Consider the following 13,520-nt stretch of genomic DNA (forward strand, 5'->3'; position numbering starts at 1 on the left):
TGTAAGATATGAATATGAATAATAATAATTTATAATTTATCAAGAGGTCTTGAGGGTGGTGAGAGGGAAAAAAGAGGAGCTGATATCACAGGCTTAATAGAAAGTAAATGTCTAGAAAATGATGATGGCAACATATGTACATATGTGCTTGATACAATTGATGTATGGATTGTTATAAGAACAGTAAGAGCCCCAATAAAATGATCTTTAAATTTTAAAAAAATGTAAGAGGTAAGTAATAATATGGGGCTTTGCAGAGGACTAAACTGAGACTCAGTGTTACCCTTTACTTATATTACCTTCCTTCTTCAGCTTTCCAAAACTTCTCACAATTTCATGAACCACAGCTGCTCCACTCTGAGGGTCAATGCCACCGAAAACCCATGAGTCTCGGTGGCCTCCAAGAATGATGTATCTGTCTAGAAAGTATCATTGCAAGATCACTAGTCATTTCAGGTCAGGAACATGGCAAACTTTAAAGTGGTTTATTGAACTGGCACACAAAGCATTCCCAAATCAAAGAGAAATCACAAGGTTCTTGAAGACCATATATTATTTTTTCTGATATGTATGTTTCTCCTATCTGAAGAAAGTAATGCAAGATAAAAATAATAATAAGATACAGTAATTGTAGAAGTAAGTTATTTAACCCCTAGTCCATAAAATTACCCCCTTTCCTGATTTTATATAATTCTGGTATGCTCCCTAACCTCTCATGTTGCGTCTAGTGTTCTCAGAATGAGAGAGAGAACACAGTGGCTGTGCAGTGACCTCTCTGCTTCCGCCTCCTTCTCCTCCACTTTCAAGATAAAGTTTAAATATTCTTTCCAAGCGGTGAGCCTTCCCTCTACATTTTCCACAGGAATAGGGATTTACTCTGCCTACACAGTTCTTGGGGAAATACATTCCTATCCAATACATCATGTATTACGTTTACATGTCTGGCTGTCCTTCCCAATTAACTGCAACCTCCTTGTCTCTAGTCTGGGTCATTTAAATATGTTTAATATCTCCAGCCCATACCTAGCACAGAGTTGGCACATACAAAGTGTGAGGAAAAGTCAGGTGTCCGTGCCTGGGTTTTATACAAGGGGTTACCTTGTAGACTACGAACTGAAAGGGTGGTGCCTTGACTCACACAACTCAGAAGAAAGGCCTGGCAGCCTGTTTCCAAACAGTCACAGCTTTGCAGACACAGTGGAGCAGGTCTTCCCTGCGCATAGCTTTATGTGTTTTTGTGCTTGCCTTTGAGTCAATGAATAGCCAGTTATTATATATTGTTTAGTATTCATTAGCGGTATTATTGTTCCCCAATGAAAGCACTGGCTGCATGTGAGAAAAGCAACTTAATGGTATAGGTTTTTGTAAGATATATGAGACATATCATACTAACCAGATAGCTCCTGAGGAATGGAAACACAATGAACTAAGACCCTATTTGAGGTTTATAAAAAGAGACATCACTTTAAATCTCGTATGTAAAAATGTGTGCTTGTGTGCTTTTTGAGAACTCTATAATTCCCATATCTTACTTCTAATTGGGTATTATAAAACAGTAGAGTTGGAATGACTATATACCTGGTCATATTAAAAGGAAAATTATTGTGTACGTCTCAGCAGTTTGTGTGTGTGTGTGTGTGTGTGTGTGTAAAATATACCTCAAATTCAATGTCTACATATTGATTTCAGTTGTGGAAAATAAAAGTATGTAAAGGATTTATTCATTCAAGGGGGCCTTAAATTTGATGTAAGGCTATACATTTTCATTTTTGTTTTAATGGAGATATTTACCCATCCAGAATATGTGATGAGTAAATCCAGAAAGCAGAAACATATCAAACCAAGAGGCTTGCTCTGAGTCAGAATTGGCCTCATGGCACTGCGTTTGGCTTGAGGTTTCCTCCCCCGATTGCTTAGTTGAGGATGCACGATACACTGTGGTCATGTGACTAACCTTGTCTCAATAGTTAGTGTTCTTTTCTTCACAGCACCTGTCATGATGGAAAGGTTATCTTCATCACAATAAAAAATCCGTTTAACGTTACTTTTAAGAAACTTATCTTGTATTATGTATTTTGCGGTTCTGTTAAATCCCTTAGGGTAGAGTGGCTTTCCCTTCATAGCAGTGTCTGCAGGGAAGGGTCATTCCATCAATGACTGAATCGATGATTGATTTACCTGGTTCCACTGCTCCTCTGAGAGTTCCAATCACATTGTAAATTCTGGTCACTTTATTGATGGACTGAATGTGCATCTTGACTTTGCTAATGAAGGAAAAAGAACACATTCTCAAAAAATGTGTAACATGTTACTGCTCACAATGAACTTTAAATCTTACACATTAAAAAAAGGGAATATATATATATTATATATCAGTCAATTATAACTGTGCATGAGCACTCCCCTCTTAATCTGCAGCTTCGTTTCCAGCTGTTTTTATTTTTCTGCCATCCTCTCTAATTGCTGTACACAAACAAGGTGTCCCCAAACAGAGGTGAAGTGAACTAGTCCTCTCACTGTGTAGAGAAGTGTCCCATAAAGCCCGGTCCAACGTTGTAGGGCACTTGCAGAGTTCCTTTCCAGCTGTGATCTGGTGGTGCTGACCCGCCCATTTTTCTGTTGGACGCAAAAAGTATTATTAGTTAAAGGAAAACTGAAGTTAGAAGTTACAGTGTCAATTGATTTTTCTTATGTTCTCCATAACTCCTCTGGAGCCAGAGATCGTGCTAAATGATTTGTATAAAACATGCCACCTTATCCCTAATGCAACTCTTACCAAGCCCACTGCCATTGAGTCACTTCCCGCTCATAACAACCATGTAAGACAGAGGCAGACTGCCTCTTTAGATTTCTGAGCCTTTCCATCTTTGTGGGGACAGACAGCTCGTCCTTCTCCCGTGGCCCCTACTCTGCCAAAAGGGCTATTTGAGTCACTGAGGCTCAGGGCTTCTAGTCAGGGCTTTGGGAGCCTGACCGTGAATCAGGGTTCAGAGAGTTGGAAGCTCATTTTGCCATGTCATTAAGCTTGCACATATTTTCACCCCAGACCTTTCTGGTGCCTCTTTTCCCCCCTCTCTTCCAGCCCCGTAGCAATTCTGAGCTGCAGGATTCAGGGCACCCGTGAGCTGGCAGTCAGAGCAGGAGCTCAGTGCAGGCTCAGTGCTGCCTGTGCGTGGGCCTTGGCCACCGAGGAGGACGGCCCACAGCACAGCTGAAAAGAGGGCTCCGCTGGCAGGAGGAGCATAGGGCACAGGGCAGCCTGCCCAGCGCCCTGCAGGCCATCTTGACCCTCTCCTGAAATGCTCCAGAGCCATGGCCACTTTGCCCACCATCGTTCTCCTGTGTCGCACAGTTCACCAAAGTCAACTACTGCTTTTTTTTACTAATGTCCCATGCGAAGTGTCACATAATTAAATAGTTGGCAAGTGAGGGGTAGGTATCATGAGAAATGGGTCGATATACATATAATGTATTTTTATATGACAACACATCTACTTCTCACTTATTAACTATTCCATTGCATGACATTTATGGCAAAAGTAAAAAGAAATCTATGAAACGATTCTGCATATTAACAAAGTCTGTCTGGCAGTAATCAACACCTAGGTGTGAGGCAAGAGTAACATTGGCTGTGATGGCTAAGGTTATGTGTCAAGGTGACTGGGCCAGTATGCTCAGTAGTTATGTAATTATGTAACTTGGCAGTTATTGAGGCAGGCACTCATCTTCCATCGTCAGATATGGCCATCTCCACTTTGGAATTAACATAGACTTTCCCATAATCGTACATTCTTTGGAAGCCAAGCATGTTAATATGTGAGGAGTGGGTGTCATAGCACAAAGGAGGTGGAAGGGAGTAAAACTATATAGGAATAAATGTCTTTTATATTATTGAAATGTAGTTGGTATTAGTCTGAACTAGATTCTAAGCAAATATATCAGTTATACTCCCCTGTACAACTGCTATCACCATAACTAAAACAAAATATATAACTAAAGAAGCAAGTTGATCCACTAGTTTGGAAATCAGGAAATGAGAATCATTCAACTCTATCCCTTTTCAAGACTGTTGTGGATACCCTGGGCCCTTTGAATTCCCATGGACCTTTTTGAACTGGCTCATCCAGTTCTGTGAGACAAAAGACCTGTGCTTTTTTAGTAGCGGTTGTGTTAAATCCATTTTTTACTTTCTATTACTTTGTTTTTTAAAGACTGTAAAAGAAAAAAAGCTGTTGAAAGTAGGAACTGTGCCATTTCTTTTAATATATACAGGTGGTCTTCCACTCTCAAATAAGCTGTCCTTCCAAAGTTCAATTGAGATCCTTAAGTTCTGAAAGCAAAATGCAGTTGTCCACACAATTGTTATTAATGACAGTGGCATTTGAAAAATAGCTAACAAGGCTGAATTAAGTCAAAGTGGCTGAGTTAAACTGCATCTGTATTTTTTGAAATCAAGTAATTTTACAAGAGTTTGAGAGCAGCTGATTATCAAACATATTGACCAGAGCAACCAAATGGTAAACATTACAGTGAAATAAACTTCACATCCAACTCTATGCTATTATATTTTTGCCTGTCTTCCTCTTCATTTTTCTTCCATAGTTAAAAAAATAAGTTTTCCTTTTTAAACCTTTTATATCAGTATGTAAAGTGTATTCCTAAGTCAAACTACTATTCTTTAATATGATCAGTTATATGCTCCACCCATCTCCAAGAACATCAGTATTAAATAATGGTGATAAAAGGATGAAAAAGGATGAAATGTAATGATTGCCATGATATCATATTAACCCACCAGACATCCCACTATTTCTTAAAAACGTACTCTAGGAGTTTTTGGGCATCACTGTATCCAATTGGGTGTACAGGAACACTCGGAAGACCAGCTGCCTCTGCCATTCCACGTCTGTAAGCATATTCTGCGGGGATAAAAATCCAATTCTCTCTCTATTAAAAATTTAGTGTTTCTCAAAAAGTTTTCTCCAACACACATTAAACACATCCTCACGTCACCCCTACTCTATCTGTTAAAAGAAAACAGACAACAATGTTTACAGAAATGTGGAGCCGGACTCTCTCCTCCATCGCTGCTGAGAATGCAGTGTGATGAGCAATCTAGAGAACCTTTGAAATTCAAAGTTCATAGAAATGGAAACTATCACCCAGAAATCCCATACCTAAGAAAGAAAAATATATATGTCCACAAAAACACCCATCTAAAATTGGTCCTTGTCGCCTTATTTACATTAAATGCTGGGTAAAGCTCAGGGTCTGTCCATCAACAGGAGAAAGAGTAACTCAGCTGTGGTGTAAGCCACAATGGACTGATGCTCAATAGTGAAGAGGAACTAACCGCTACTACCCGGTAACAGAGAGGATCTCAATGCACTCCACTGAGTCAAACAAGTGAGACACAAAAGGACATCTACACTCGGGATCCACTCACACGATACGCAAAACTAGGCAAAGTGATCTATGGTGATATAGATATTAGAAAGTGGTGCTGTCTGGTAGGTGCAATGGAAATTGAATTAGAAAAGGGGACCAGAGAATGTTCTAGATAAAAGTTTTTATATCCTTTTTGGGGGTGACATTATACAGTCTTTAAAAAATATTAAAATGAGCTCCTATTTTATAGCAATAAATGATACCACCAGTAAACAAACACATGCATTCCATCATTTCTTCAGATATAAGAATGTAAGATCTATTTTTTTCTCTCTTCCTCAAATTATAAAAATCTAATAATAAGTTTAGGTAAATAAAAAAGTTTGTTTTTACAATTTGCTTTACACAATTGATCTATGTATTGTGATGAATTGTATGAGCCCCAATAAATTGATTAAAATTAAAAAAAAAAGTTTGTGTTTGTGTGTGTGTTTAAAATGACTTAATAATATGCTATGTGAGAGTTATTTTTAAATTCTCCATGATAACAAATGATACATGAACTATAACAAAATGCTGATTACTCTTCATTTTGTGCAAGAAATGGTTATAGTAAGAATTAAAGTTAAAATGAAAATTAATAAAAAACATTAGGACAGAGAGGTTAGTCAAGAAATGTTACCCCAAAGCCCTTCATGTAAATTAGATAAATGTATATATTCTTGGACCTACCTCACTCACCCACACACACGAAAAATCTACGAGAACACACTGTGTGCCAAAAAGATTTACTAAGCCTAAAATACACAAGCTTTAAAGAAGTCTATAATGTGATGAATAAACTTGATTAAGAATAAATGTATAAATATACCACTGACAAATTTAATGCAAGTTATACACACAAAAGTATATACATACAGTCTTATGACATGATTTACCATCACGTGGCATGAATATGCATTTTTAGGAACTAAATAATCACAGATTTTCTTGCAGTCAAATTGAAGAGTCCATTTAAAATGAGTTGCTTCTTTGGTTAATGATCTACTTACTGCTTCACAGAGGGCCTTCCAGCATGAGGAAAGCATGTGCACTGTGGGTCACTTCAAGCAGATAACTTACCTCACAGTCTAACTTTCCTCTCCTCTGTAAAACAGAGATAGTAGTACTGCCTGTTATGAGAAGCAAAGGCATCAATATTCGTAGCAGGCTGGCATTTGGGAAATGTTTCATGGTCACTAGCATTACTATCTTTATATATTGGCAGTGTACTAAGCCTTTTTGCACTTTCCATTCTAAATGTGTCTTTTCAAGGATTTCTAGAATTATGAAACTATCTTTGATGCACAATTAGAAAAACCACAAATTTTGAAGGAAATGAATTAGCAAGAGAATGTGACCTATTCCAGTGTAATTTGACAGTAAAATCTGACTTGAGGTGACATGATTTATCACCCGTTGGTATGAATATGCACATATTTTGCTGAAAAAAATTAGATGCTGATTCACTATATTCTGCCGCATCTCTATGTACAAGTGTTGCTGTGTGCACCATGAGGTCCAAGGGTTTCAAGTAAGGGATTATGTGCCTGAACTGATACTCATGAGCATTCTAAATGCTTTAATTTACTTTACAAATGCAGAAACAATTGAAAAGCTTACTTAAGAAAATCCTTTATAAAATCACTTAAGCTTAGCTATGTTGGTGGCCCCATGTAGGCTGTTGACCTAGAGTTCTTGGCACCCTGCCCCGTGTCCACTGGCGATGGATCCATTAGACTTTAACCCTATTGGCCTATGATCTCCTTCACCTTTCTGCACCATTGGCCTGCCTGCAGCTACAAGAGTCTGCAGAGGGTTTGCGCTAGCATCTCTCCTGTGGATTTGATTTGGACTGGGCCTTCTTGATATAAAATTACTTCTTCGTATAACATGCTTATACATTAAAAAAAAGTTCTGCTTTCCCTTTGAGGATCTAAGAAGCGACCCATTGGCATAGTGGATTATGCATTGGGCTGCTAACCACAAGGTCAGCAGTTCTGCTCAGTTTCTGCTTCTGTAAAGAGGCACAGCCTCCGAAGCCCACAGACGTAGCATCCCACAGGGGCGCTTGGATACAGAATCCACTCGAGGCCAATGAGGGTTTTATGAGGACCAACAACCAACCTACATGGAATCGGAACTTAAGAAATAAAATGATGTATTGCATTGCACAAATCTGCTGCAAGAGACTAGCATTTATAAAGTGTGACATAGCAAAAATAACACTTTGAGAGTGAAGGTGCACCTGACCCAAGCCATGGTATTTTCAACTGCCATATGAATGAGAAAACGGAGCAATGATTAAGGACAGCCAAAAAAGAATGGACACCTTTAAGTCATGGTATGAAAAAGAATACTGAATATACAACAAACCGCCGGAGTATGCACAAACCTGTGTTGGTATATGGACAGCCGGAATTCTCTGTAGAAGTGAGAATGATGAAGCTTCATCACACATAATTTGGATGTGCTCTCAGAAGGGACCAGTCACCGGAGAAGGACATTGTGCTTGGTAAACGGAAAGTCAGCAAATGGAATGATGACTCTCAATGAGTTGACTTGCTCCGGTAACTGCAGCCATGGGCTCAAAGATCGCAGTAATTGTGAGAATAGCACAGGGCCATGCCGTGTTTCATTTGCTGTATTTGGCATCACTGTGCATTAGCACCAACTCGATCACACTTAACAACAGCAATGATGCCTGTGGACAAAGTCCGGGTGGTGCAATGATTAAGCACGGGGATAACAATGAAGTTGGAAGTTCAAACTCCCAATGGCTGCATAGAAGAATGACCCAATAATCTGCTCCTATAAAGATTGTAATGTATGAAAATGCTCTGACACTGTTCCTTTGTCATATGGAGCTGCTGTGCGTCAGTCGACTTGACAGTTAATAACAACAGTAACAAGATGACCGAGGAGTCCTTGGGGACTGCAAAGGGTTTATGTGCTCAACTGCTAACTGCTAACAAGCCACCACTGACAGCCTATGGAGCCCCGCTCTCCTTTGGCACACGTGGGCTCAGGAAGAAGTTGGAGTTCACTCCGCAGCAATTGTTTTGCTTCTCATACCTGAGTTCCCATCACTCACCATTTGCTGGATACCCCGGTGTGAGAGGGTCGCCTGCACCATTAAGATTTAAGATATTTCCACGCTGGACACCATCTCCTGGAAGATTCCAACCATCTGGATAGGGCTCAACCCCAGGAGCAAAGTAGTCAGCTGGGTCTGAATACAGAATGACACCTTTGGCACCTGCCAGCTGGGCGTTTTTAACCTGCAAAAGTTATTTTTTTTAATACAAGTTAATTGCTTGAGATCTTTGACTGCCATTGAGAGTGATGCTATGGGAAAGGGTAGAAATGCCCCTCTGGGTCTCTGAGACGCTAACTTTGTTTTGTTTTTTTAAATAAACCATTTTATTGGAGGCTTTTACAGCTCTTATAACAATCCATATATCAATTTGTACTTTTAAAACATTTTTATAAATCATTTTATTGGGGGCTCATACAACTTTTATCACAATCCATCCATCCATCCATTGTGTCGAGTACATTTGTACATTTGCCATCATCTTTCTCAGAACATTTTCTTTCTACTTGAGCCCTTGGTATCAGCTCCTCATTTTTCCCCTCTCTCACCCACCCTTCATCTCTCATGAACCCTTCATAATTTATAAATTATGATTTTTCCATGTCTTACACTGTCCCAGGTCTCCCTTCACCTACTTATCTGTTGTCTGTACCCCAGGGAGGGAGTTATATGTAGATCATTATGATCAGTTCCCTCTTTCTACAGCACCTTCCCCTTCCCCTCCTGGTAATTCTACTCTCATTATTGGTCCTGAGGGGTTTATCTGTCCTGGACTCCCTGTGTTTCCAGCTCTTATCTGTACCCATGTCCATTCTCTGGTCTAGCCAGATTTGTAAGGTAGAATTGGGATCATGATAATGGGCAAGGAGGAAGCATTAAAGAACTAGAGGAAAGTTGTATGTTTCATTGGTGCCAAACTGCACCCTGACTGGCTCGTCTCCTCCCTGCGACCCTTCTGTAAGGGGATGTCCAGTTGACTACAGATGGGCTTTGGATCCCCACTCGGCAGCCCCCCCCGCCCCCCCCCCCAGTCATTCACCATGATATGATCTTTTGTTCTTTGATGCCTGAGACTCTTAACTCTTTACAGGAGTAGAAAGCCCATGTCTGGAATCAGTAATTTCCAAGATTACACTTTAAAAGTAGCCACATATCATCTTTATTCTTTAATTGTAAAGCCTACATAATATCTCTCAGGAACCAAATTGATATCCCTCGCACCCACACCCACTACCAGCTTTAACAGCTGGGTTCTGAAAGATAGACTTGACCCCATGGTGGTACTGTGGTTAGTGCATTTGCCTGGAAACAAGGAGGTGGAAAGTTTGAATCAATTCGAGTACCAACTGCCCGGCAGGCGAAAGATGAGGCAATCCATTTTTGTAAAGATTTACAACCCTTGCACAGCTTTTCTTAATATGATTGAACTCACATAAATCAATTTATATGACATGTGAATTTTATGCTAATAAAACTGTTAACAATTTAATAACAAGATTTACAGCCTCAAAGAATCTTTATGCGTCAGAATCAACTAAATGGCAGTGAGCTTAGTTCTGGTTGTTGAGCTGGCCTATCTCTTCAAGCGGCAGGTTTGGGAACATTCCCACCTTAGTTTAGTGAGTATTTGCTCTTTCCTCCAGTGATTTAGAAACATAATATGCAAGGAGACTACACTAGCCAGATTCTCTATTTTCCTATGGCTGAAAAGGGAGCAATATATTTAAATTTTAATTCCCCATTTAAATAACAGAACAAGTCAACAAATCAAGTTAGAGACATTTTTAAAACTGTTACATGTAAATAAGTCTCCTTTATTGCTTATAATAGCAACTCATATCAAATTAGGAAATATGCCCAAGATAATATTTAAAATAATGGTACTGAAAGTTGACAGGAAGCCCAGTGCATGAACAATCTGCTGACTATCAACTTCTGCGTTGGTCAAACACCACTGTACCCTTTGAATTATCCCTGTAAACTAGTAAGGAGGGAAGGCCCTCAACGAGATGGGTTGACACAATGGCTGCATCAATGGGCTTAGGTAGAGGAACAATTGTAAAGATGGAAGAGGACCTTGACGTGGTTTGTTTTGTTTTGTTGTTGGCACAGGGTTGCTATGGGTTGGAGCCAACCTGATGGCACTTAACAACAGCATGAACTATTAATGGATCCTTTCCCTAAGATGGGAATTTTGCAAAGTAGGAGAGGATGGTGGTCCTCAGAAAGCATTATGGAAATAGTTCTCCAACACAAGATACAATGTAGCTTTTGCATATTTGAGGCAGAGAGAAGAGAGAGAGACTATCTTACCTTATTTCCTCTGAAAATTTTCCCATATCTGGCAATGACAATCTTTCCAGAGCAACTGATTCCCATGTCCCGCTCCAGTTTAAAGAAGTCTTCAGTCCGTGCATAGTTAACATACACTAGATCGCCCTATTGAGAGCAAGATGATTTAGTACAAAGGAGTTTCTCAATAGGAGGACTGTTTCACATCATCGACAGGGGCAAGAAGCAAGAGCACTCACAGAGGCAGAGGGCACATATCATATACGATGTTCACAGAAGGAATTAACGTAGAGTCAAGAAGATAAGTGGATGGATTAGCACAATGTGAATGAAATCATCAGTCCTTGTCACAGTGTCCCCAGTGGTCAGTTGCTGTGAGTCTCTTCCAACTCCCGGTGATCTCTGGAGAGCACAAAGAAAGCTTGCTCGGGCCCGGTCCATGATGCTACCTTTTGGTACTGTTGTGAGGATTTTGATTTTCTCTACATGAAATTATGATCCATATTGAAGGATGCAGTCTTCGATCTTCCTCAGTATGGACTTCATGGCCTCTTCACTTGCAGCCAGCAAGGTTGGGTCAGCTTCTGATCGCAGGTTCTTTGTGAGCCTGCCTTCGATCCTGTGTCATGTTCTTCTTCATTTAGTCCAGTTTCTCAAGTTATTTTCTGAGAATACAGATTGAATAAGTATGATGACAGTATATACAACCTTGACATACACCTTTCCTTATTTTTAGGTCTTAGGTAAGCCAAAAATGTGGTTTAACCTAACAAAATTTTATATATTAACTTGTTGAGATTCAGAGATGCTAGAAGACTTGGACATTATCATACTATTAAGTCGAAACCAGACCAAATATACTAGTAATTTCTTACTTTTCTACCATGCCCGTTAGATGATTATTTATTAATGTTCTCTCAATTGTTTTCGGAGAATTTTCATCAAAGCTTCTTAACCTGTTGTTAGTTGCCATCCAATCGGTTCCGATCCACAGTGATCAATCCTATGCACAAGAGAACAAAACATGGCCCTGGCTTGCATGATCCTTCTGGTTGTTCCTGTGCCTTACCTCACTGCGTCAGTCCGTCTCCTGGAGGGCCTTCATCTTCGTCACTTCCCCTCCACTTTACCAAGCACGATGTCCTTCTCCACGGACTGGGCTCTCCTGACAATATGTCCAAATAGGGAAGATGGAATCTTGCCATCTTGCCTCGAAGGAGCGCTCTGACTGTATGTCTTCCAACACAGATTGGTTTGTTCTTTTAGCAGTCCATGGTAATTTCAATATTCTTCTTCAGCACCACAATTCAAATGCATTGATTCTTAATCTAGCATGCCAGAATTCCTTGAAATTACATATAGCTGTGTGGGTATTAAAAAAAACAACCACATCTATAGCTTTTTAGCCATTACATATCTATACAGAAAAGTTTAATTTTTTTTGTATCATAATCAATGCTCATGGAAGCAGCAGTCAAGAAATTAAAGTATATTTTGCCCTGGGCAGTGAGTGAGAATGATAACGCTATATATGTCTGGTGAACAATTGGTATGCATCTGTACAACTCCTTAATTAATTTGAACTGTGGCTACAGTGGCATTAGTCAATTTGATTACAGAAATTGTACTTTTCATGTAAGTGTTCTACTTAGAATTTATCTTTGCGGGAGACTATTTTTTTAGATGTCTCTAAATTGTGGCTATATATTGATAAAGTAGCAATCCTGAAAGACGAACTATGATGTAGAAGAAACTGGAAAAGTTATTAGTTAAAAAAAAATAACAGCACACTCTGAAAATGAAAACAAGCACGATAGATAGGCCCGCTCAGCACTTTTCAACTGCAAGTTGTCACTGTCAGTTAGAAAAAAAGCTTTGTGTTCAGACAATGACCTTCTTGTATACTTTACACCATTGTTCTCTGTTAGGGAATGAATACAGTCTTTCACTGTTAACCTGGAAGTTTTCCTGTTTCTTTCAAGCTCTTATCTTCCTGCCCTTGTTAAAAAAACAAAACAGAATGAGAGACAAGATCAGTGGTTTTCAAAACATAATTCTTGAACCAGCAGATCACATTGCATATTCAATGAAAGTAAGTTGATTCCGATTCATAGTGACCTCACTATAGGACAGGGTAGACCTGCCCCTGTAGGTTTCGAAGGCTGTTATGTCTTTACGGGAGCAGAAAGCCTCATCCTTCTCACCCAACAGAATCCACTGCTATGGAGTTGATTAAGACTCGTAGAGAATCTATATTAGAGCTTCTGAGGCTATAAGTCTTTATGGGAGCAGATGGTCTTATTTTTCATCCGAGAAGCTGATGAGTTTGAACTGCCAACCTTGAGGTTAGCGGTCCAATGCTTACCTGACAGTGCCCCCAGGGAACTCAGCAGAAAAAAGAGTCATGCATTTTCAAGAGCACATAAATGTCTAAGGACCTACCTATATTACGGTGCGTGCAGTGGGGAGGGGAATGAGATTGACCATAGGAATTGGAGATGAAAATAAAATAAAAGAGGAACCTCAAGTGAATCCCTGATACTGGAGCGTCTTATCCTGAGAACGAAGACCCAGTAATCTCAGTATGCCTGAGGACTAAAATATATTGTCTCTTGATTTCAAATTATTATACTCTTTATTCTTCTTTCATGCCTCATTTCACTGACCAAAATATTAAACAATTATTAAATGCTTATATGACTAA

The 13,520-nt window shown here is 39.5% G+C and overlaps 1 protein-coding gene across 1 annotated transcript in view; it reads right to left on the reverse strand.

The window, feature by feature from the left end:
• Positions 1-13,520, reverse strand: part of LOC101664149 (glutamate carboxypeptidase 2) — a 59,509-nt gene that overhangs the window by 31,044 nt on the left and 14,945 nt on the right. The window contains exons 5-10 of the mRNA XM_030886446.2: positions 10,838-10,963; positions 8,522-8,708; positions 4,826-4,919; positions 2,518-2,616; positions 2,179-2,264; positions 300-419 (exon numbers count right to left, since the gene is read on the reverse strand). Of these exons, the coding sequence (XP_030742306.1) occupies positions 300-419; positions 2,179-2,264; positions 2,518-2,616; positions 4,826-4,919; positions 8,522-8,708; positions 10,838-10,963 (712 nt within the window). The remainder of the gene's footprint in view (positions 1-299; positions 420-2,178; positions 2,265-2,517; positions 2,617-4,825; positions 4,920-8,521; positions 8,709-10,837; positions 10,964-13,520) is intronic.

The sequence above is a fragment of the Echinops telfairi genome, unplaced genomic scaffold (assembly GCF_000313985.2).
Source record: "Echinops telfairi isolate 266 unplaced genomic scaffold, ASM31398v2 ScPeMD7_1713;HRSCAF=2227, whole genome shotgun sequence".
NCBI classification, from domain to species: domain Eukaryota; kingdom Metazoa; phylum Chordata; class Mammalia; order Afrosoricida; family Tenrecidae; genus Echinops; species Echinops telfairi.